Source organism: Propithecus coquereli, unplaced genomic scaffold (genome assembly GCF_000956105.1).
Source record: "Propithecus coquereli isolate 6110/MARCELLA unplaced genomic scaffold, Pcoq_1.0 Scaffold142, whole genome shotgun sequence".
NCBI classification, from domain to species: domain Eukaryota; kingdom Metazoa; phylum Chordata; class Mammalia; order Primates; family Indriidae; genus Propithecus; species Propithecus coquereli.
In genome coordinates this window covers 7263933-7287090 of record NW_012138525.1, presented here as the reverse complement: position 1 = coordinate 7287090, position 23158 = coordinate 7263933, and the positions used below count along the sequence as shown (strand labels likewise).

Sequence of the window (23158 nt, the reverse complement as noted above, 5' to 3'; positions counted from 1 at the left end):
CTCCAGAGGGACACACACCTTGGCTAATTTGTCGAATCTCGTCCTGCCTCAGGCATCTTTTTTTTTTTTTTTTTTTTGAGACAGAGTCTCACTGTGTTGCCCGGGCTAGAGTGCCGTGGGGTCATCCTAGCTCACAGCAACCTCAAACTCCTGGGCTCAAGCGATCCTCCTGCCTCAGCCTCCCAAGTAGCTGGGACTACAGGCATGCGCCACCATGCCTGGCTAATTTTTTCTATATATATTTTAGTTGTCCAATTAATTTCTTTCTAATTTTAGTAGAGACGGGGTCTCGCTCTTGCTCAGGCTGGTTTCGAACTCCTGAGCTCAAACAATCTGCCCTCCTTGGCCTCCCAGAGAGCTAGGATCACAGGCGTGAGCCACCGCGTCAGGCCCTGCCTCAGGCATCTTGCAGGTGACAACACGGGCCAGGCTGAGATCAGGCAGCCCAGAAGTCACCGGGCAGGGATTTGAACTCAGGTCTGTCTCCCTCTGGAACCTCCGACTGTGACCTGCTCACCCAGAAAACCCTCCTGAACAGCAGGGCGGGAGGGCCCCGGCCTCTTCCCGAGAGAGCTCCTGCCACTGCCTGTCCCGGCTGCAAACCCAGTCTCCCGCCCTGGCTCGCACTTGACTCTATTATCCTGCATGGTGTCCTGCAAAGAGGGTTCATTTCGGCTGCACAAGTGCAGCTGGCTCATCTGGGTCTTGGGGGGATTAAAAGTGTAACCGGTGGGGTGGGAGCCAATGGGAAAGCGTCCCGAGACTGCCCGTAAACCCAGGGCTGCCCCTGGTTTGCTGCGTGGTCTGGGGCTGCTACTGTGCCTCTCTGTGCCTCACGCCTCTTCTATATACCTTGGCTGATCACACTTGCCCTGCAGAGCTGCTTGGGGCCCCTCAGTGTTGCTATGCACAATGGCGAGGTCGGGGGATAGCGTGGGTGGCACCTGACCTATTGCGATGATTCATTGTTGGCCTCTCTGAGCCGAGCCCTGGAAACCGAGGGTGTCCCGACAGGCTGGGCCGCCCTGCTGTTCTGGTGGGAGGTGGTTAAACCACCCTTTTATGGGCCAGATTGTGTCCACCCCCATCTTCCCAAATTCATAGGTTGAAGCTCCAACCCCCACTATCTCAGAATGTGACTGTGTTTAGAGATAGGGCCTTTGTGGAAGTAACTAAGTTGAAATGAGGTCATTAGGGTGGGCCCTAATCCAGTCTGACCGGTGTCCTTGAGAAGAGGAAATTAGGACAGGGACACACACAGGGAAGATGAGGTGAGGACACAGGAGAAGACGGCCATCCGCAAGTCAAGGACAGAGGCCTCAGGAGAAACCAGCCCCTCCATGTCCGACTTTCAGACTGCAGAACTGTGAGAAAATAAATTTCTTTTGTTTAAGCACCCAGTCTTTGGGGCTTTGTTATGGCAGCCCTAGCAGGTGAATACACCCCCGACATATTAATTTGCTTTTGGAGGAGTGGGGGGGGCAGCCCCTAGGAGCTGATGCCACTGAAAATCCAAGACACCCAATTAAATTTGAATTTCAGATAAACAACGAATAATTTTTTAGCATACATTGTGTGGGACATCCAAAATGCATTGTGTATCTGAAATTCGAATTTAATGGGAGTCCTGGGTTTGCATTTGCTACACGGGCCACCAGGCCTGAGCTCCAAGGCAGCGGCTTCAACCTCCACAGAGGTTCAAGGACACAAAGACCAGCCTGGAAGCCCAGAAGCAGGTAAGAGTTCCCAGGCCTGAGCCACTCTCCCCAAACGATTCTCGTCTCCCGCACAAACATATTTATTGGGCTTGATGGCAAACAGATTATGCTTGTCCCGGGAAGGGCAGCTCTAAAGAGAAAACCTTGAAGTCCGGGAAATAATGATGAGGGGAGTTAAATTAAAGTGCATAAAACCCTCCCGAGAGATAACGTCAGGGTGAGTTACAGGCCCGATAAGGGACTGGGGGCTCGCAGAGGGGGCTCAGAAAGGTCGCCCAGCGGCGCGCAGAGGACCAGGAATCATAAATATGGGGCAAGATGCCCGGCCGGGGTTGCCAGGGTGAAAATATTGGGGTCATTCCAAAAACAATTATCCTGCTTGGTTTGCTCTTCAGGTCTTGTAAATCTTTCACCTTTTATAAAAGATTTCTGGAGAAAGAAGCGCTTTGGAAGTTTTAACTGATTTTTGTGGCTGCTTCTTGGGGGTTCTGCTAAAAGCAAACAAAAAGACAAAGGAGAAAAAGCAATTACCCAGCATTCTCAGGGGCACGGGGATGCGCTGGTTTCCTCTTATTCCTTGGAGAATTTGGGCTGCCCTGGGTTTCGAGTCACCCTATTTGGCATCTTGACACGGTTCAATAATGCATTTGTTCTGTTGTGAATCCAGTCGTGGCAGGGCTCTTGCTACCCAGCCGGCCCTGCTTTGGGGCCGACGAGGCGGCCATCTTGGCAATGTGGCGGCCCTTCCGAAGGATGGCGCGGCCATTTTGACTTACGCGGTCGTTGTCTAGGCTGCGTGTACCCAGGCTCGCGTGCCCACACTGCGCTCCAGAGCTGGAGAGTGGGTCTAGGCTGCGTCCGGCCTCACGCTCGCCCCTCGGGCTGTGTCCCTGCTTTCCTCCTGCCCGCTCTGGGGCACCCTGGGTCCAGCTCTCTGCTCTGTGGCTCTGTGTTCCAGGCTGGTTGGTTGCACCGGCGGAAGGTAACGATTTGTTCTGCAAATGTGTACTGAGCCCCTGTTACATGCTGGCCACTGCGCTGGGCCCTAGTGCCTCATCCTCAGCCCAGGGCTTCCGCTTCTAGGTAGCCATCTCCTCGGTTTCTCTGTGCCCCCCTGAACACGCACAGCCACAGAGTTGGCTCTACCTCGGGCATCTCTCTCCCATCTACTCACTCATTTATTTCCCATCACCCTGAAGAGGAGGGATTATTAGCCTGTTTTACAGATGAGGAGACTGAGGCACAGAGAGGTGAAGCGACTGGCCCAGTGTCACACAGACAGGGGAGGGGGCAGAGCTAGAATTTCAGCCCCTATCTGCACACTCGAGAACGGCATTCTAGCCGGGGTCCCGCACTCCTCAGTGAAGGACAAGGAAGGGTTAGAGTGCGGAGTCTGCAGCCAGGAACAATTGGGGTTGCAATCCCTGCCCCGCTTCCCTGGCTGTGTGACCTTGGGTGGCTCACTGAGCACCCTGGGCCGACCCTTCTCACCTGCTCGTTGGGCGCAGTGTCCAGCGCCACAGCCCCGCCTGGCGCGTGGTGTGTGGGGCCCATGCGCCCGGGGACCCAGGCTTGGAGTCTCGAAGGAGGTGGCAGCTGGTGTTCACCTGTGATTTGAGAAAGAGCTTTTCCTGATCATCTTTCCCTGTCGGGCTCTCCCACCGCAATGGAACTGGATTCGCGCCGAATGGGACAGGGGACTGCTTCAGGTTCAAGCCAGACTGAGGTGTGTGTGCGGGAGCGAGGGCGAGGCCGAGGGCAGATTGGGCAGACTAAACTCAGTGTTCACGTAGGAATGCCTGCTTATTGGTTCATTCATTCACTCATGCATTCACTCAACAAACGTTACTTTGTGCCAGGCCTGCTTTGGGTGTTGGGGATACAGTGAGTTGGGCACAAGACAGACTCGAGTCCTTCCCAGCCAGAGCTCATGTCCGGGGGCAGGAGATGGATTGGAGCCAGGAGGCCAGGGAGGAGGCCATTGCCGTGTGAGGGTGACGATGGCACCTGGATGAAGGTAGGAGTGGCTCTGAGGATCCCATGGAAGTGTATGGGGTGACTGAGGCCCAGAGAGGTAAAGCAACTTGCTCAACATCACACAGTGTATAGGTGGTGTAGCCAGTTTGCCTGACTCCAGGGACCGAGCTGAGTCAGCCCCTGCCATGGCCTCCTGAAACAGCTTCGCCCACCCTCAGTTCTGAGCTACCCCAGTTCTAGAAATGTGGACATGTGCTTTGCTAAAAAGGGTGCTGGAAACGCTGCATTTGTGACTCCCTTCTTGGTGCACAGTGCACGGTGGCCCATTACAGGCTCTGAGGGGTCCTATGGGAGAGAAACCTGCTTAGACACGTTCAACATGGCATTTCCCAAGCCTCCGAGGCCACGGAAGACTTTTCTGGACCGGGACGCATTTTAACATTCCTCCCATTCATTTGAAAATATTTATTGAGCACATACTACATGCTGGGTGCTGACTGAGCAAAGCAGGCATGGGTCCCTGCCCTTGGGGAGTGGACAGTCTGTGTAGGCCGCTTCCTGGGGGCGTCACCCTAGGAGAGAGCCCCTGGGCAGGAAGGCAAGTGGACAGCCACCCACTTGCACGCTCCTGACTTCCTGTGGGCAGACGACACCAACCTGCACCTCACCCCAGGCTCCTTGGCCCAGTCAGGGCTGTCGCCGCTGGTCCCACCTGCTGCCTTCCATTTGGGAGTCAGTGCTCAGGGGTGGAGCAATGACTGGTGGCCACGGGCATCCTTACTACCAGGGTGACAAGAAAGAGAGAGAAGGAAGGGCCAGAGGCAACCCAGCCCTCAGAGAAGGGGAGTGTGGCTTGGCCCTCGAGGGCCCAGCCAGCGGGTTCCTGCTGTGCCTTGACTAAGATGATGAAGTCAGGGGGTCAAAGCCACCCAGCTCTGGCAGGACCTGCCCCAGATGCTCTGGAAACCGGGAACTCCAATCGGCAGCAGGTAAGAGCCCCAAGGGGCTCAGGTGGGCGTGCCAGCTTGGCGGCTTCCTGGAGAAGGAGGTCCTGGAGTCAGGCCAGTGGGGACAGCCCAGTTCAGGCACCTGTAGGAAGGCTGTGGATAGTGACAGTGACAAGCAAGCCTCGGGAGGATGGCCAGAGAGGCCAGTCCTGGTCTTAGCTCCACCCTGAGCAGCTGTGGCCTCAGGAAAACATCAGGACTCCTCTGAGCCTTGATGTCCTCATCTGTAAGGCGGGGTAATGACAGGCCCTCGGGGTGATCCTCCAGCCCAGGGCGGCCCAGAGGAAGATTCTACTGGTGGCAGTGTTGGCCTAGGAACGGGGGGACAGAGGCTGTTCACATTCCTTTCTCTTCTGAAGAACCAGAGACTCTGGAAAATACTCCTTGACCTGAAAAAGCCCCAACTGGACGCTCCCGTGGGTCTGTCACAGGCACGACTTTGCAAATCAGATGTGACAGGGAAAGTGTGCCAAGGTGGTGGCCAGCTGTCGGGCTGTCGGGGAGGGGCTGCTTGGGGACCCACACAGCCTCCTCGGACGGCGACGCCTCAGTCCAGCCATGCCAGGCGCAGGTGTGCGAGGCGGGCGGTTGGCCGGCGGCTTGCGGACTAAACTCACACGCATGCACACACACGCGCATGCACACACATGCACATGCACACACAGTTTACACACAGACACACGTGCACACATACTCATGCACTCAAACCCATACACAGAGACACACATTTGAGCACACTCAAACACACACATGTGTAGATGACACACTCAGACACTTGCACGCACTCAGAGACACGCAAAGACACACAGACGCTTGCACACAGGTGCACATACTATCGGAGACACAGACACACGTTTACACTCACAGACACAGGCAGTGCGGCTGTGTGGGGACTGGAGCAGAGCCAGGTCTGGGTCCCACGAGTGACCCTCCGCGCTGGGCAAAGCTCCCTCACCCCTCAGGTCTTGTCAGTGCGGAGCGGTGCCAAGAGCCTCTGCCCGGGGATTGGGGCAGGTATTCGGCACCGCGGTGGGCGCTGCTGGCCGGGCCCGCCCACCCCGCCCGTCCCCTTGGAGCTGCCCGTCCCCTGAGCCCAGAGCCCCGGAGGGGCTGCCCATCACAGCGGCTCGTCCCCACGGGCACACGCCCAGGGATGACTGGTGTCCCCTGCCAGGCCAGTGGGGACCCGGCCTGGGGTGGTGTACGTGGCATTTGGGAGAGAAGTCCCTGCCCCGAGGCTGTGGCACCTAGAACAGTCCAGCTCCCTCTTGCCCTTCGCAGGGGGAGAGACAAGGCCAGACCCGGGCGGCGCGGCTGAGGGTGGCCCAGGCGGTGCAGGGTGGCGCCTGGGAGCCCCTACTGTGGGTGACAGGCACGCTGATGACAGGTGGGTCTCCGTGTCTGGGGGGCTCTCAGCCCCAGCTCCCTCTGATGGCCTGGGACGCGTGGGTCCTGTCACTGAGGGCCCCTCAAGCCTCGTAGGCAGTGACACACGAGTCCCTCCCGCTAAGCCCAAAGTCCTCCTTTGCCGACGTGGGGGAGCCAGCAGCTCTGTGGCGAGAGGGAGGCTGTTGGTGAGGAAGAAGAGGCCCTGCGGCGGAGGTCTTTGTGCAGGCTGACCTCGTGGCCCCGTGGCCCGGCACCTGCAGCCCGGACTCTCCATCGTGTCTCTCCCCCGGACGGGTTGGACTTGCCGGGCGCCCCTCTCCCTGCGTCTTGGCAGATCGCTCCTGGGGCTCCTTGCCTCGGGGTCTGTCCTCCCTGGCGTCCCCCAGCTTGTCGGCCTCCAGTGGGGTCCATGAGAGCTGGGCTCCCGGCCGCGGGCTGCCTGCTGCAGACACCTGGCCACCTGAGCCCTGGGGGGCGGGTCGGAGCCCCGTGGACTACGGTTCCTCGAGGCCAGGCTCTGAGTCGGGTCGTTTCTGCACCTCTGGGCCCTCGTGAGGCTCGGCACAGGGGGCTGTCAGCCGGCGCTTGCTGCGGGAATACTTGCTCTTCTCCTGGGCTGGGGAGCTCACTGCCCATTGGGAAATTGCTCTCATCTTACTAGAGGCCGCCTGCGCCACTGCCTGAGCCAGGAGGGACTCCTGGGCCTCCTCTGGCGCCGCCTGGATGAGGGTCCCTACTCGGCTCTGTCCCTGCAGCCCCTGCGCCTCCGCCGCCTGGATGGACAAGCTGCTGCAGCCGCCGCACTGGCCGGAGCCCACAGGGCGGCTGGTTTCCGCCGATCGATGCGTGGTGTCAGCATCATGCCCTGAGAGTGCTCAGAGAGCAGAGCCATCCACCCGCCAGATGTTACGTCTCCGAGTTGCGAATTTCCTCTTCTGGCGAATGACGGTGAGCCCTTCGCCACGCAGGCGCCGTCACCCGCCAGATGCCAGGGGCCCTCCCTGTATGAGCCCGATGGCGCCTCCCAGCAGCCCCGAGAGGGAGGTTTTATCATTTCTGCCCCATTTCACGGACGGGCCCTCTGAGAGACGGAGAGTCACCTGAGGACCCTGGTGTGGTGACTCAGGGTGGCGGTGGGGGGATGGTCAGTGCAGCTCAGGCCCCAGCGTGCGGGGTGTGGGGGGATGGGCCGAGTGCCCCAGGCAGGCCTCCTGCGCCCAGGGTGCCACGGAGCCTCCACCTCACCGTCCCCCGAAGGTGGCCATGAGCACCCTCCTCCCTGCCGGGCCTTCCCCTGGCAGCTTGGCCCTGCCCAGGAGGGCTGCGCCGTGGGAGCCGGCGGGAGGCTGCAACTTGCGGGTCCCTGCACCGCTGGGTGGCTGGGGTCTCAGGAGCTGGGGCAGCCTGCAAATCGGTCACACAAATGCTGGGTCGGTACCCGGCAAGGCTTCTCCGGCTCACACGCTCGGACCGGGGCGAAGTTCCAGCCGTCACAGCATTTGGGTTTTGCAGTGGGCACTGCAAACCCAGGCTTCAAGGCCAGCTGGGCAACTAATAGCACCGGCTGAGATCTCGCCCGTGGGGCCTGTGGCCCTGTGGCCCCTCTGATACCTCCCAATGTTAAACCAGTCCTGCCGGGTCCCCTCCCTGCCTCTCTGCCAGCCCTAGCGCTCACCTGTCACCACCTGGCCCCCTTAGCAAGGCCGGCCAATTCACCCTGGAGGTCACCTCCTCTGTGGCACTGACGACCTCCCCCTTTCCCGTGTGATCACTCAGAGCATCACCTGTGCGTGAACGCTAACCTCGGTCCCATTCGGGAGGAGGAAATTGGCAGATAAGCACAACATCGCAGCCTGCTGGGGTGTGGCGGAGCTAGGATCTGAGCCCAGGCCGTCTGCCCCTGGGCCCTCCTGGCGCCTCCCAACCCCAGCTGCTGTGACGAATCCTCTGGTCACCCAGGGAAGCCACCAAGCATAGCCACATTTTCCAGTAGGGAAACCGAGATGTCTGACACCTCCCCAGGATTCCAGGGTTTGGCCAGAAGAGTAACTTCCAAGATGAGGTGGGCACAGAGGTTTGGGGTAATCTTGCTTCTGGAACTTTCTCTTCTAATTTACAGCCTCCCCCAGCCCTTTTCTCCAACGCACATCAGCTAAGCCCTTAAAATAGTCAAGGGCTTGAAGAACGCTAAAAATTTAATGTATGTTAAAAGGGTATTAAATTCTAAACTAAAATTTACATGGAAATATGACATTAAAATATTTTTAGCTTTCAGGAAGCTGGGGGCTGGAATGCTATAATGTAGACAAATTTTATCATTTTAAAAAGAATTAGCCTCACAGTATTTCTTCTGTATTCACAGAGTTAATGCATAAAGATGTGAGCCCTGCCTGGGGCCACGCGGCAAGGCAGGCCGGGGTGAGAGGAGAGGCAGCTGGCGGGAGCCCTGGGAGGGAGGGTGCAGGCCCCACCTGGGCCCCGGGGCTTCCCTGGGGGGCTGTGTCCCCGGAGGCCTGAGGTCCTGCCTCGGCCCATGTGTCCCCAGCGAGTGCAGGGCCGGGTGACACAGCTCCGTGGCTGTTACCAATCCCTACTGCCAGGCCTGAGCCCATTATCTTATTTACTCCTCGCAACCCCCTGAGGAAGGAGGGACTGTCTCAGTTGTGCGGGAGAGCAAGTGGCGCAGAGAGCTTGAGTCGTGAGCCCGGGTCACACAGCGTGGAGGTGGGTTTTCATTCCTGCTGTGGATTCGCACAGCAGGGTGGGGAGGTGGGCGCTGTGGGAACAAACACGTGGTGATTTGGGGCCCTGGGAGAGGGTGAGGGGCCTGGAATGAAAGAGGAAGTGGAGACCGTCCTCGTGGTCCCCGCTGGGCCCTGCTAGTTGGCAGCCAGCTGCCTGGCCTGGCTCCGGGGTCAGGAATCTTCACGAGTCTTCGGGAGCATGAGGAGGGGGACCCCAGGGTTCCCTGATCCAGCTGTCCTGCCCCCAGCCCGCCTCTGGTCCAGGCACTGGCTCAGAGCAGAGCTCGAGAGGCCGTGGGCTGAGACCCCGTGGCCCAGCGGGTGACTAGCCCATCTGGCCAGCCTCACTGCACCAGAGGTCGGGGGTGAGGGAGGGCCTGGCGCTTGGTGGTCACAGCCAGGGGTGGACCCGAGTGGGGAGCTGAGCACAAGCCACACCACTGAGCCCTCACCACCGAGACGGGCCTGCTCACTCTCTCCCTTTCACAGACAGGGAAACTGAGGCTCAGAGCGATTAAAGAAGGTACCCTGAACACCCAGCTACTGGCCAGGGGCAGGGCCAGGATCCCTACCCAGGCTCTGTGCCTCCTGGTGGCCGGGAGGAGGCCCCCGGACTGTCTGGGTGGGGACAGCCCGGAGGCCCCGCGGGCAGCTCTCCCCTGCCCGCCGCACGTGCTGCTGCTGGCGCAGGAGGGGCTCGGGCGGTGCTGGTGTCCCAGGGGGACCCCTGCCAGGCTGGACGGCCGCCCGGGCGGAAATGACCACTCGCTGCCTGGCGGGCACCTCCCGGCCGCTGCACCTCCGGGAGGTCACTCATTGGCAGTTAAAAATCTATTGTGACTCGTCAGAAAAATGAATAAATGGGCACATTATTTTTTCATTCCAGACCTCAGCATCTGTTTGTCTAATCAGGAAGGAGAGTGGGAAGTCGGCAAGGGCTGCCGCGCGCCTTTATGCAAGTTTTCCTCTGTCAGAGGAGTTTAAATGGGTAATGAACAGGCCGTGGTGATTTGAAATATAATCCCATTACGCTGACGAGATTACCAGGCCTCAGACTTCACAAATCACTCCCAGGGCTTTTATCCAGAACACCGCCCTGTTGGGACTTTGCGTTTGAGCAGAGGTGTTTGGCGAGAACACGACATGACAGTTTAACCCTTTCCCTCTCCTTGGCTGCTTTCCGAGCAGCAGGGGCCTTAGTGGGGCCGTCGGGATCTAGGGTGTCCGGGCCACACCGGCCCAGGCGGAGGCCCAGCAAGGCCGGGGGACAGCTGCAGGCGGGGAGGGGGCTGGGAGGCCAGAGAGCGGACCTGGGGCCTTCTCTGCCACTTCCCGACCGCATGGCCCCGCGTGAGGGACTTTGTTTCTCTTGCCTCAGTTTCCTCATCGGTGTAACTGATAAACGGTTAATTAAATAGTAACTAACATTAGGTGACAGCTTAGTGGAAGGCAGGAGGCAGGCCCTGAGGAGAGCATAGAACGTGCTAGCCGTCTGCTAGGGTGTGGGATGTGTAACCGTGGTCACACACGTGATTTCCGGGGTGCCGGAAATGGATGTGTTTACTGCCCCGAGGGAGGAGGTTGGACTAAATGACCTCACAGCCTTCTCAACTCCCAGAATTATTCAGAAGCAGAGATGCTCCTGTTTGGCAAACAGAAACCACTGGAAAGAAGGTTGGGCTCCCCGTGATTCTGAGGCACGTATGACGTCCCTGGAAGGGTCGGCAGAGGACATCTCATGCTGCACCTTTGCTTTCAGATTAGGAAACTGAGGACCCCAGAGGCAGTAACCAGCTCAGAGCCACATGGGCCCCAAATGCGGAGGGCAGACCCAGGGTTAAGAGCAGGGCTGCCGTGTCTGCCAGTCCCCCAGGGTGTCCCCAGGGCCAGTGCAGTGACCCTTCCGAGCTCTGCGTCCTCACCCCTGGAACGGAGATACTGACAGGCCCTGCCAGAGGCTGGCTGTGGGAGCTCCGTGGGCTGACACACATCCAGCTTGGTGCACAGTGGCCCTCAGAAGACAGGGGGCCGGTCTCAGTGGCCAGCTGGGGCTGCAGGGACCCACTGCCCCGGCCTGTCAGGCTGCCCACACTTCGTCAAGTCCCCAACGGAGTTCAGAAGCCCAGGTATGAATCATCGACACCGTGACTTTTCGTATCACGTGGGGTGGGGTCCGTGCTGGTGCCAGGTCAGGAGACCCGGTGGAAGGTGGCAGTGGGGTCCGTCAGTCACGTCAGTCAGCTGGAAGGCGCGGAGCTCGCGCTCTGCCAAGGCTAGTGCGGGGAGGGTGCGGGACGCTGAGCTCACTCATGGCCTTGTCTTAGAACCTAGGTACGGGCTGGGAGAGGGGCCGAGGAAAAGCCGAATTTACAGTCTTGACATTTGCTGGACCTGGGCGGTGGTGCAGTGTCCCCTTTAAAATGACTCCTTAACCTGGACACCTGTGTTCTGTGTGAACTGAACGTGTCACATTTCACCGTAGAGAATGGTCTCGGTGCTGATTTTGTAACTGCAGGAGCTGCAGGAGGTGATGATTCCGGCGTCACCCTCGAGTGTAGAGGGCCCTTCTGTCCTGCTCAGGACCACAGGGGCCCTGGTGCGCTTGAGGGATGCTGGGTACAGCAACTGCCAGCAAATGCCGACGCCCAGAAGACTCACTGCAGAGCCATTGTCTTCAGCAGCATATACTCAAGATTTCAGGAATTCAAAGCAATATGCAAGAGAGGGAATTTATATGACTTTTATTTTAACATTTTAATATTGAATATGTCACAAGATTTAATGACCAAATTAGTCATTTACATTTTTTCAAAGATATCTAAATATAAAATTGCTAAAAATTCAAATACAGATAGCAAGCTACAAATAATATATATATATTTTTTGTTTCCAGGGTGGGTAGGAATGGAAGACGTTAGAAAAGGATGCTCCTGTTGGCTGAACAAAGATCAGAATGAAAGAGGAATTCATTAAAATGACCCCGTGTGCAAAGAAATACACTCAACTTTGAGATGCTGTTTTAGACACATCTCTTCCTATACAACAATTTAAAAAACGTTTTAAATGCAGGTCCTCAGTGAAACATCTGGTCCTCAGCCCTGGCTGGGGACAGTATGAAAGGCTGTCACCGCCGGGTACACTGAAGAGGCTGTCGAGGACTGCAGAGGCATCTGGTGTGGCCAGAGGAGTGGTGTCGGGGCATCCGACCCCTCGCCTGTCACCACCCGGGGAGCTGGCCATGGGAGCAGGTCTCCCTGCGCTCAGCCTCCCCGACACAGTGAGAACCAGCCTTCCCGCCTGCTCCACCGGGGGCAGGCGCTGTAAGAAGAGAAAGGGAAACGAGGCCCCTTCAAAGGCAGCGAAGCGGAGACTATGCCCATTCCAGGAAGATCCACATGCGGGTAGAACTGTGGGCTGAAACCTACACGTGCTGCTTCAGCAATGGAAAAGACCACTTGTGGCTGGGAACGTCGCAGGACCTGAGGACCAGCCATCACCCCTCTCCCAGCACCCGCGGCTTCCACGGCTCTGGTCAGAGGTGCTGGGATGCATGGAAGGGGAAGATGACACAGCTTTGGACACACAACACTAGGTCCCCATTCCCAGCTTTTAGTGAGATGCTATCCTCAAAGCAAATGCATTCATTTAAACAAATGGCATAGCTAGAACTATTGACTAAGACCTAAACATTTCTTCTGAGAAATCGAGCCATAGCTTTTCCAATCTTCCTGTTCAATATGGGAACAGATTTTAGAGAGAATAACATAATCAATCCTTCGCCCCAAAGAATGGTCCATCATACCAACCATGATAAAGAGTACACCTGTTTATTAAAAGGAAAACCAGAAATGTACATTTTTGTTCTTTGTTTGCTTTAAGAAATTTGATCGAGTTGCAAGGACGTGTCTGGGCACGGCTATGTACATCCTGGGCAGGTCGTCAGGCAGTGAAGACGGCTGGGCAGCACGTGGCTCCTCTAGGGGGTGGTCTGGCCCCCGGGCATTGCTAATCAAAGCCATTGCCAAGCAGGCTTCGGTCCCCTGGCAAGGTCCCCAGCGCTCCCTCCTAGGGTGCCCCCTTGCACCTTCCCCAAGAGCCCACCAGCCCTGTGCCCATGAGCCGGGGGCTGGCCTCCCCACAAGGACTGCAGAGCACAGGGTGGACTCTCGGGCACCTGGCCCTGGCAGGCAGGCTCTGAGCTATGGCAGCAGGTTGAGACTGGAGGTCAGTGTCATTGCTGCCCGGATTTCTTCTCCTTCTGGAAGCTGAAGCTTGTACGTCTATTCAGTTTTCTTTGTTTTTGAGCAAAATATTCAGCCCGGGCAGTGCTTGCTCGTGATTCCAGGATGTAGTTAACCTAGAAAGCAAGAGGTACAGCCAGTCACTTGCCAGCTGCTCACTGCTCAGCCCAAGGCAAAGACGGGGGAGGTAGGGAAGGCCCTAGCCTGGGCCGGGTGCCTCGGGCCAGGCGCTCTCTTGCGGATGGAGTCCAGCCATCACAGCAACCTGGCAGGCTGGGCCCAGAGCCCTGCTTTATGACGGGAAAACGGAGGCTTGGAGGAGACGAGGGGCCTGTATGAGCCTCTCAGCGAGTGGGGGTCTTTTCAGATTCCCAAATCTGCGTGCCCTCCTTGGCACAAGCTGCCCCCCAGAGGGCTGTGCACTGGGCTGCCTGGTTCTGCCTCTAGCTTGTTTTGCAACCTGGGCTGCACATGACCTCTCTGAGCCTCACTTTCCTCATCTGAAAGATGAGAACATCACACGGATCAAACCAAACCAAGCAAGGCTCTATCTTCAGCCTCCTACCAGCCAGGCATGGAGCTTCCAGCTGTGGTATTTCCGTCAGTGCTCACAAGCACCCCACCAACCAGGGCTCACTTGACCAAAAGGAGAGAGAGGTCCAGAGAGGAGGCCGAAGTAGCCTGGGTCACCCAGAAGTCAGGCTTGAAGCTGTTGGGGGCCACGCAAGTCCTGTGTGAAGAGTGGGCACAGCTGGGGCTGCCTTCCGGGCTCCTGCTCAGGCTTCTGCGTGCTGCTGCTTCCAGGCAAGCCCCTGGGGGATCTTTCCAGAGCCACGCTCAGACATCTACCACTGCACACATGGGCATTTCACCAGCTCCTTTAGCACTGAGTAAATGCCATGTCTGAGACTGGCGCCATGCTTGGTTCAAGGGACAAAGGGCAGTTCAAGAGGTAGACTTGGTCCCTGCCCTGAGGAGCTCACTGCCTAGTGAGTATTCAACGGCGCGACATGTGCCACAGCAGGTACAGAAGCACAAAGGAACTGTCGGGGAGGTGTGGGGCAGGGAAAGCCTGCAGGGAGAATGAACGAGCTGGGGTTGTGAGGGATACATAGGAGTTTCTGGGTGTACAAGGGGCAGGAGAGAACAGCATACATCAAGGCACGGCAGTAGGGTGTCCATGGAACTGCAGAAGCTTAGCATGGCTTAGTGAGGCAGGCAAGAGCCAGGGACAGGTCTGCGATCAGACCTGCACCCCATGCAGAGGACGAGCCCATGGCAGGGTGGTGGGGACGGCGGCAGCACTGTATGGTAAATGCTAACAGCCAGCACTGCTTGAGAAAGCTCATTTGATCTTCACGATGACCTTAACAGACAGATGCCATTATTATCTCCATTGTACAGGTGAGATTATCAAAGCACAGAATGGTAATGTTGTTTGGTCAAGGTCACAAAGCTAGTAGGTGTCAGGCCCTTGACGAACACCCTTCCAGCTCCCCAGCTCCCACCCCTCAGACACCACTCCTCTTCCCACCAGCCACCTCTGGCTGGGGCATTCTTGTGAACAAAACATCATTTCTCTTCACCCGCAAATATCTAAAAGTTATGACTAGAGACCTGGGTATTTTTGGCTAGAGAAATCAGCCAACTCTACTCTAAGGGCCTAGTGTCCTGTGCCCAGAGGGAGAGAGGCCTCTGCTGACTCTGAGCAGGAACCAGGGGGCTGCTGGAGGAGGCAGCACGGAGATGGGGCCTGAATCGGCCCGGGCTCCGACACGGTCCCTCCCAGCTTTCCGCTCTGATAGTCGCCAGCAGCAGGCGTTAAAGGCTGGTGTGTGAGTACAGAAGGCCTGACACGCTCGGCCCGCTGCCTCGCCAAGTTACCAGCTGAGAGCAATAAATCATGAGCACTGCAGGGCCGGGCTGACAATTTGGGACAATACAATGTATAGAAATAAGAGGTTTTTATCATTCTTAATAAAAGCCATCTTTGGATTACATTGTTTGTACACTCAGCCAGCCTAGTGTTTTCAGTGTGTTTTGGCACATATAACTCGACAGAAGCATTTAAAAATGATCCTTAGCAAGCCTAGTATTTCCTAAATTTATTATCTTCAGTGCTTTGTGATAATCACATAGATAATTTTAATGGAAGATTAATGTAATAATCAAAAGATAAAAACGCCCTTTGGTCTGCCATTAGCTGGTTAATATGCTGTGGCTTAAAACTTGCACAATTTTATGCACTATAGAGTGTTTCACTTTCAATGCATTTTACAGCTTAAGGCATAAAAATATAGGGAGTTTTCATGGTCAATAAAGCCACAGCCTCCATCACTCGATCAAGAGAAGAACCCAATTTGAAGAGCCCAATGATTCCTCCGAGATTCATCTCAAAGCCTGAAGAATTAGGGACCACACGTGGCTTAGCTCAATTACATCTCGGATGGAAAGGGGGCAGCTCCGGAACTCCTCAGGGCGGGGTTGAAGAAGAGCCTCCACCCTTATGTGCTCTGTGGCCTTGGGCCTCCATCTCATCGTCTATAAAATGGGGACGATAATGTCTACACTCCGCAGGAAGATTAAATGAGATAATGTACATAATGTCTTGCATGTGGTCAGTGCTCAATCAATTCTAGAAGCAGAAAAAGATGAGATAAAATAACTTGATGGAAGGTTGCCTGTTCTTGAGAGTTTCTTTGATACCAGCCCCTGGCTCGTATGTTTCCTCCCTTCAATTTCCCTCTAAAGCTCTCATTCTATATAAAACTCCTGGATTCCAGAACAACGACGTGTATTACTTGAGTCTAAGACTGACCTCTGAAGAGCCTCTGGTATCAACATTTCTGCCAGACTCCATGACATGAGGCTGGGGCCTCAGTCACTTGGTGCCGGTGCAAAGCTCACAAAGACACATTTGCAACACTATGGGCATGATGGATAAACCTAAGTATTTAAATTGCTATAAAAAATCAGATAGGGCCCGCACGGTAGCTCACGCCTATAATCCTAGCACTCTGGGAGGCCAAGGTGGGAGGATCGATTGAGTTTCAGATAAGCCTGAGTAAGAAGCAAGACTCTGTCTCTACTAAAAATACAGAAGAAAAAAAAAAAAACTAGCCGAGTGTGGTGGTGCGCGCCTGTAGTCCCAGCTACTCGGAGTCTGAGGCAAGAGGATGGCTTGAGTCCAGGACTATGAGGTTGCAGTGAGATACAGTTATGCCACTGCACTCTATCCAGGGTGACAGAGCAAGAGTCTATCTAAAAAAAAAATATCAGAGATAGGAAAAGTGAAATCTAACCTCCCATCAGGATCATGATCATCGGCACTCAGGGTAAATCAGGCCTGGGCATGCTAATCTCCTGGAGTCTTGTGCATGATGCAATATTTCTACAAATATTTTGATATAAAAATAGACATTTTAGGGGAAGCGATAGGCCTCAGGGATTTTGCAAAAAAGCATCTGCTTCGAGGGAGCATTTGGTCCTGTGAAATGATTTCTCTGCACTTGATCTTCCACAGTCTCATACTGAAGTCATAAACCTGTGTTTCTGTCATCAATCTGCTGTTGTAAAAATTATTTTGATGTCAAACACAGGATTATAATTTTACTAGAATCCTTCTCAAGTCTTGAATATTTTAATGCTGGCTATAAAAAAAAAGTCCAGGCCCTGACGGAGTAATGGAATATTTCTTTACCTAGTCCCCGAACACTGCGCACAGACAAGTTGCCTGCATGGTCTTGGGATGATTGGGCAAGTCACTCTGAGCTCGCTGGCTGCAGCTCTTCCGGGCAGGCCGTCTATCCCCTCCCTGGTCCAGGGGTCTCGATCACAGTGCCTATGAACCCTCTCCTTTCATCCAGCTGGCCAGGCTACTCTGCCTCGGCTCCAAGCTGTCCTTCCAGCAGCTTTATCCTTTTAATTGTCACCCACTACATTTGAAAATCTTGCAGCCAGGGGACTTTGTCTCAAAATGTTCCTGTAAAGCAATTCCATTGTGTTGAAATCCCCCATTCAACTCTTACAGCTGTGCACATCTGGGGAATTAGGAACATAAGTTCTGGAATCTGGCAAACCTGGGGTCAAGTTCTGATTCTGCCAACTTATCAGAGTCATGATCCTGGCTGAGTTACTTTTTTTCTAAGCCTGGCTTTTCACCTCGGCGATGGGAACAATTTTACATCACTACCTCACCGAGTTGTGAAGACACACTGTGACAGGACATGTGCGGTATGTGGCCCAGGTGCTGCATTTTGCAATCTCTCGGATATCTTAGCTACTTTTAGAATTATTACTTGATGATTTCAACTCTAGAGAAGAGGATGAAGACAACTTCGGTAGGTTTACCATACCTCATTAGCCTTGCAGCCCTCTGGTGGGTGGGGCAACAGAGGTACCACGATCCCCACTTCACAGGGTGGGTAAACTGAGGCCTAGAAACGTGATGTGATTAGCCAGGGTCACATGCCTAAGGGTTGGGCATCCCTCTCTGGTTCTAATCCCTGCTCTGCCAGAGCAGTTTTCTTTTTCCTGTCTGACCTACCTGCGTAAGATGTGGCTTGATGAAAGGATTCTCGGCTTGGAAGTCTGAGAACCTCTAGTCCAGGGCTACTCAGAGTGTGGTGCACAGAGCACCAGCCTGGGCAGCACCTGGAGCTTCTTAGAAATGCACAACCTTGGGTCCTAACCCAGACCTTCAGAGCTAACAAGACCCCAGGACACTCCTACACCAAGCAGAGCTCTCAGTCGGAGTCTGCTCTGCGAAGTCCCGTGTGGGCCCTCCAGCCACCCCACGCCCACCCTGCCCCAGCCCCTCCACAGGCCATGGGTCTCATGTGCTCTCTCTCCTTACCCGGCAAGCATTTGTCCTTCAGGGTTCAGCTCGTCTGGCCTCCCTGCCCTCACCCCAAGTTAGTTTACCCTCACACGCTCACACCTTTGAGACGAGCTAACAGTCTCTTTGTGATTCTCTGTTTTATGCCAGCCTCCTCTGGCAGGGGCTAAAGCACGTGCAGAGCAGCCACCTGAGGCTGCTGCGGCCCTGGGGGCGGCAGGATGCAGTGGCTTCCTCCTTTGCAAAGCTGGGCCTAGGGGCCTTGTTCTGTGCTGGGGAGGGGGAGGGACTGTAGCAGGGCCTGAAATGGTGGGAGTGGAAGCCAGACCTACCCACCCATGGTCCCAGGGTTGAGAAGGAACACTCACCTTGAGCACGATTTCATTGACGGTAGCAGCGTCCGATTCAAAGTAGAGGTGTTTATAGTCGTGATTGCTTAGATACGTGAGTTTAAATATTGCGTGACCTGCAGAGAAAGAGAAGGCGTGCTGAGGGCGTTCTGGTCAGTTACCTGCGGGGAGGGCCTGCCCTCATCACTCCAGTTTAAGCGAGGGCAAGTGGAGGCTGTCAGCCCCACTTTGAGCGGGAGTAGTCCGTTTTCTCATCACAGGCTGGGTATACAATGGATGGTAAAAAAAGAAAGATCAAATGGCTAGTAAGGTCGCATTCCCCTCTGGAGTATACTCAGGGGAACGCCACAGTAGGAAGGCTTTATGGAACCACTTTTATATGATAATTACATGGAAAAGGAGGGTTTTCGTTTGCTTGTTTTTTGCAAGAGGGTCTCTCACTCTGTTGTCCCAACTAGAGTGCAGTGGCGTGATCAAGCTCAGTGCAACCTCAAACTTCTGGGCTCAAGCCACCTTCCTGTCTCAGCCTCCTGAGTAGCTGGGACTTCAGACGCGTGCCACTATGCCTAGTTAATTTTTCTATTTTTTGTAGAGAAGGGGTCTCACTCTTGCTTGGGGTTGATCTAGAACTCCTGGCTGAAGGGATCCTCCTGCCTTGGCCTTCCAGAGCGCTAAGATTACAGGTGTGAGCCACCATGCCAGGCTGAAAAAGGTGGTATTTTTAAGGGAGAAGGTCAATTAACCTCACATTATTACCCTAAAAATAAAATAACTGCTTAAAATCAATTAAATGGGCAACAGGAAGGAGAAGGGTCAATAACAATGCTATTACGGAGGCTTCCTCCACAGCCCTGACTCCTGCCGAGTGCGGGAGTCCTGCCTGGAGAGGGGGAATCTTGGTCTCATGACTTTGCTTGGGAGCTGCTCCCAAGGGCCTCTGGTCATTTCTACCGTGGAAGGATTGGAGGTGGGGGACTGTGAAAAGCTGGCACTTCACAAAGCAGACGGACCTCAGGGGGTCAGATTTTCTGAATACAAATCTGACCTAGGTCCCCATTCTTCCATGTCCCTTCCTACACCTTCAGAATGACACTGTCATTCCTGGGACTCCTTCCTGGTCTAGCCTCATCTCACTCCACTGCTCCCACAGGGGCCGCAGGCTACCCGTGGAGCTGCGCACACACACCCGCCCACATTGGCCTTCGTGCAGGCCCTTCCCTGTGCCTGACGTGTCCTCTCTCACTGCCCTGCACGAAAAAGACGTGCTGATCCCTGGTGACTCAGCTCGACGGGTACCTTCTTGGACAAGTTTTCATAGCTACACTTCTAGGCACCCTTCTTGCGTGGGCCTACCTACCCCGCTGTATGTGGCCCACCAAAGAAATCCGCTTCTTGTTTTATCACACCTACAGCCATGCCTGTTCTTCCTGTGCCTGTCCTTTTGGCCAGACATGTCGATCAGATTCCCTCCTCTAAGCTAAGACATAGATGCCGGCCTGTCTGAACTGGTGTAAGACCTGAGGATAAGATGAGGGGCTTTGGGACTCTCAGCCTATCGGCACATGCTGTCTTCGGGTTGTGGGAGACCCTGTGGCCTTCCAAGAAATTCTTCTTTCTCCTTAAGCTATTTAAGTTGGTTTCCATTAGTGGCAAGCAAAGGAACGTTGCCCAAGACAGACATGTAGTCAGTGCTCAGTAAACCTGCTTAGACTAAGGAGGAGCTGGTGGCATCTCTAACATAAAGGCCTCTTACAAACAGCCCAGAAACAACCTTCCCTAGTCTGTTTCGACAGACCTTGGTGCCTGAGACTGAAATTCAGCATTCCTTTCCTGTCAGGCCTCCTCATCCATTGTCCTTTTAATTGCAGCAGCCGCTGGTCAGTTATTAATTAATAATATATCACCCATATTACTGTAAGTTCACCTCTTTCCCGGAGAAATCTTCTTGGTGACTTTATTTACAGTAGCTAATTTTTCAGATCTCCAAAAATAAACTGATATATGTTGTACATTTGTGGCCAGAAAAGTTGAGCCACTGGTACTTTATCCTGGAAACATCATTATGATATACTAATTGTAACTATAAATCCTAAATGGAAAAAATTAGCTAATAATTTCTGAAAAACCTCACTTTCAGTCACTTGACAAATTTAGCTTGATTCTAAATCATGGTACTAATATCTTAGAATTCTTTTTTTTTTTTTTTTTTTTTGAGACAGAGTCTCACTCTGTTGCCCAGGCTAGAGTGCCATGGCGTCAGCCTAGCTCACAGCAACCTCAAACTCCTGGGCTCAAGCAATCCTCCTGCCTCAGCCTCCCGAGTAGCTGGGACTATAGGCATGCGCCACCATGCCTAGCTAATTTTTTCTATATATTTTTAGTTGTCTGATTAATTTCTATTTTTAGTAGAGACGGGGGTCTCGCTCTTGCTCAGGCTGGTCTCGAACTCCTGAACTCAAATGATCCGCCCGCCTCGGCCTCCCAGAGTGCTAGGATTACAGGCATGAGCTGCCGCGCCCGGCCAAAATCTCAGAATTCTTGACTGGAAGCTAATCACTCTGTTAACATAAATTACTTGTTTCTGATAAGGAAGTGAATCTTACATAAAAAGATGCATCTGTGTGTAAGTATGTATGTCCGCGTGTGTATATATTCACGTTCACAGGATCCCTCCCGCAACATCAGAGTCTTGCTGGTGACATCACAGCGTGGAGGAACAATGCAGATACGTTTGTTGGCCATGCTGTGACCAAACAGAGCCATCTATGAAGGACACAGGGTTGTGAAGGACAAACAGAGACACCTGTTCCAGGACGCTGACACCTGGCCATGACAGACACAGACACCAGGGCCTGGGGCTAGAAAAGACCAGAAGGTCTTAGGGAGGGCTGCAGACTTGAAGCTTTGGGGTTCACTGACCACTATGATAAGTGATCTCCAGGACTTGTCTACACCACCTGCTCCCGCTTGTCACTGACAAAACAAAACCTCAAGATGCTAGAGCACGTTTCGCCTGAGCAACTGAGACACCACTAAAAAAATTTCCTGCACTTTAGGTAGAGCCCAGTCTACACATGGCTCAGATGATAAGCAGTTTGCACAGGCCTGGGAGGCTCAGGAAGGAAGCCTTGCGGCTCATCTGTACACAGTCACGTGAAAAAACAAAAAAAGATTATCCTAAGCCAAGTCTGCTGAAAGGCTGCATATTTGGGCCAGGTGTCCCCAAACACCTCACTTTGACTGTATTTTGCTGTGCTCGGGGGCTGTGTGTGCCCCTTGCCTGCCCCCAGTGCTCATTCTCGTGCCCACTGAGGACGAGGGAAGCAGATGGGACTGAGGAAGAGTGGCATTGCTCCCCATCTCTCCCAGGCCTCTAATTTGTCCTTTCCAGTGAAAGTATTCACACCATTTAGAGATGGGAACTGGGCGAGCAGAGAGCATAATCTGGAGTACTTGAGCGCTTGTGTTACCAGCTAATAATCAGAATTCACACTTGTATAATTTCACCCAGTCCAAAATCTATATATTCATATGTAACAAGTTCATTGACCTCTTGCTGGAAATGAATCTGTTAATAAACACGAGTAATTTACGCTACATGGTAAATTTTCACCAAAGGTGTTTGGGAAGAAGGAATCACCTGCACTTCCACACTGACAGAACAGAGTAAGAGAAGTCTGTTATCAGATATTTTATCAGCCCAGGCAGCTCAAGGTTTACCTCAGGCAAGGGAGGAAGAGAGGGTCAAACGACATTAGTCTACCAGGGCATCTGCCCTGGCGCGTTACAGGGAATCAGGGGAGGACAGGTCACCCTTGAGAATTCCAAGACCACCAGCAGTTTTCACAGGAAAGCGTTAAGCCACAGGGGCAAACCGCCTTTGCAAAAACATCAGCTGAGAAAAAATGATCAGTGTGATTTGAAAGAAAATACAAAGTCTCATATTCCAACTAGTTCAAATTATTCTTCTTGGACTGTTAAATTCTGTTTTGAAATTAAGGCATGACAGAGCCTGAAATGCAGAGGGGAAAAGCGTGAGCCCTGGACCTAGGCCTAGGATGAAACCCAGCTCTGTCGGATCCCAGCTGTGGGGCTGGCAAGGCACTGGCCCTCCAGGAGCTTGGGCCTGCCCAGCTGTAGAGGAGGAGACAGCATCTGTCCGGCATCTCCTGCATATCACCTACATCCCTGCAGAGAGCACGGGCTCCATGGGCAGAGGTGATAATTCTTACAATTGTGATGGAGTTGATATCTGAAGATAAACTGCTCATTATTTTGAAAATTTTGTTTTTAATTGTGCCTTCTTTGAGCAGACTTGCTTTTACAGCCCTATAGGAATAAAATGCAATATAACGGGGTATAAATGTGGCATGTAAGCACTGCTCAGGTCACATGCTCAGGGCAGACACTGAAACTGTACCTCCGCTTCTGAATACTGAAAAGGAAATCTGGATATGTAAAATGTATTTACACTTATGTATTTTTTTCAAAGTAAAACAGAGAAGATGGAATACAACACCAAGTAGAAACTAATTAGCAGCATAAATGTCAGAAGTAGAGACACTGAGCTTTTGTGCTGCAATTTATCTTTTACATTATGAATTTTAACTAAAACGAGAGGCTATGCTGATAAAACAGATTCCTCCTCCAATTCAGGCGAGAGGGCATTCCGGAAATGCTGCTCTGATCGTGAGATGGGATGACTTAGGCAAAGAGGAGCACTTAGATAGCCCTGCTAAAAGAGGTGCTCCTAGATTTCCATTGCAAATCATATGAAAGCATCATTTGAAGAAAGCTGTCTTCTAGCACAGCCGGCTGGCCTTGACGGTGGTCAGCAGTGACTGCTCAGAGTTGGGGCTTCCAAATCAAGCCTGCAGCCTGCCTTTGTCTAAAAC

The 23158-nt window shown here is 53.8% G+C and overlaps 1 protein-coding gene across 2 annotated transcripts in view; it reads right to left on the bottom strand.

Moving 5' to 3' along the window:
• Positions 1 to 12643: 12643 nt before the first annotated feature.
• MAPKAP1 (mitogen-activated protein kinase associated protein 1) overlaps positions 12644 to 23158 on the bottom strand; it is a 204223-nt gene continuing 193708 nt past the window's right edge. For both annotated transcript variants that reach the window (XM_012639818.1, XM_012639819.1), the window contains 2 exons: positions 18282 to 18379; positions 12644 to 13192 (listed from right to left, as the gene is read on the bottom strand). In XM_012639818.1, the coding sequence (XP_012495272.1) occupies positions 13067 to 13192; positions 18282 to 18379 (224 nt within the window). In that variant the 3' untranslated portion in view covers positions 12644 to 13066. The remainder of the gene's footprint in view (positions 13193 to 18281; positions 18380 to 23158) is intronic.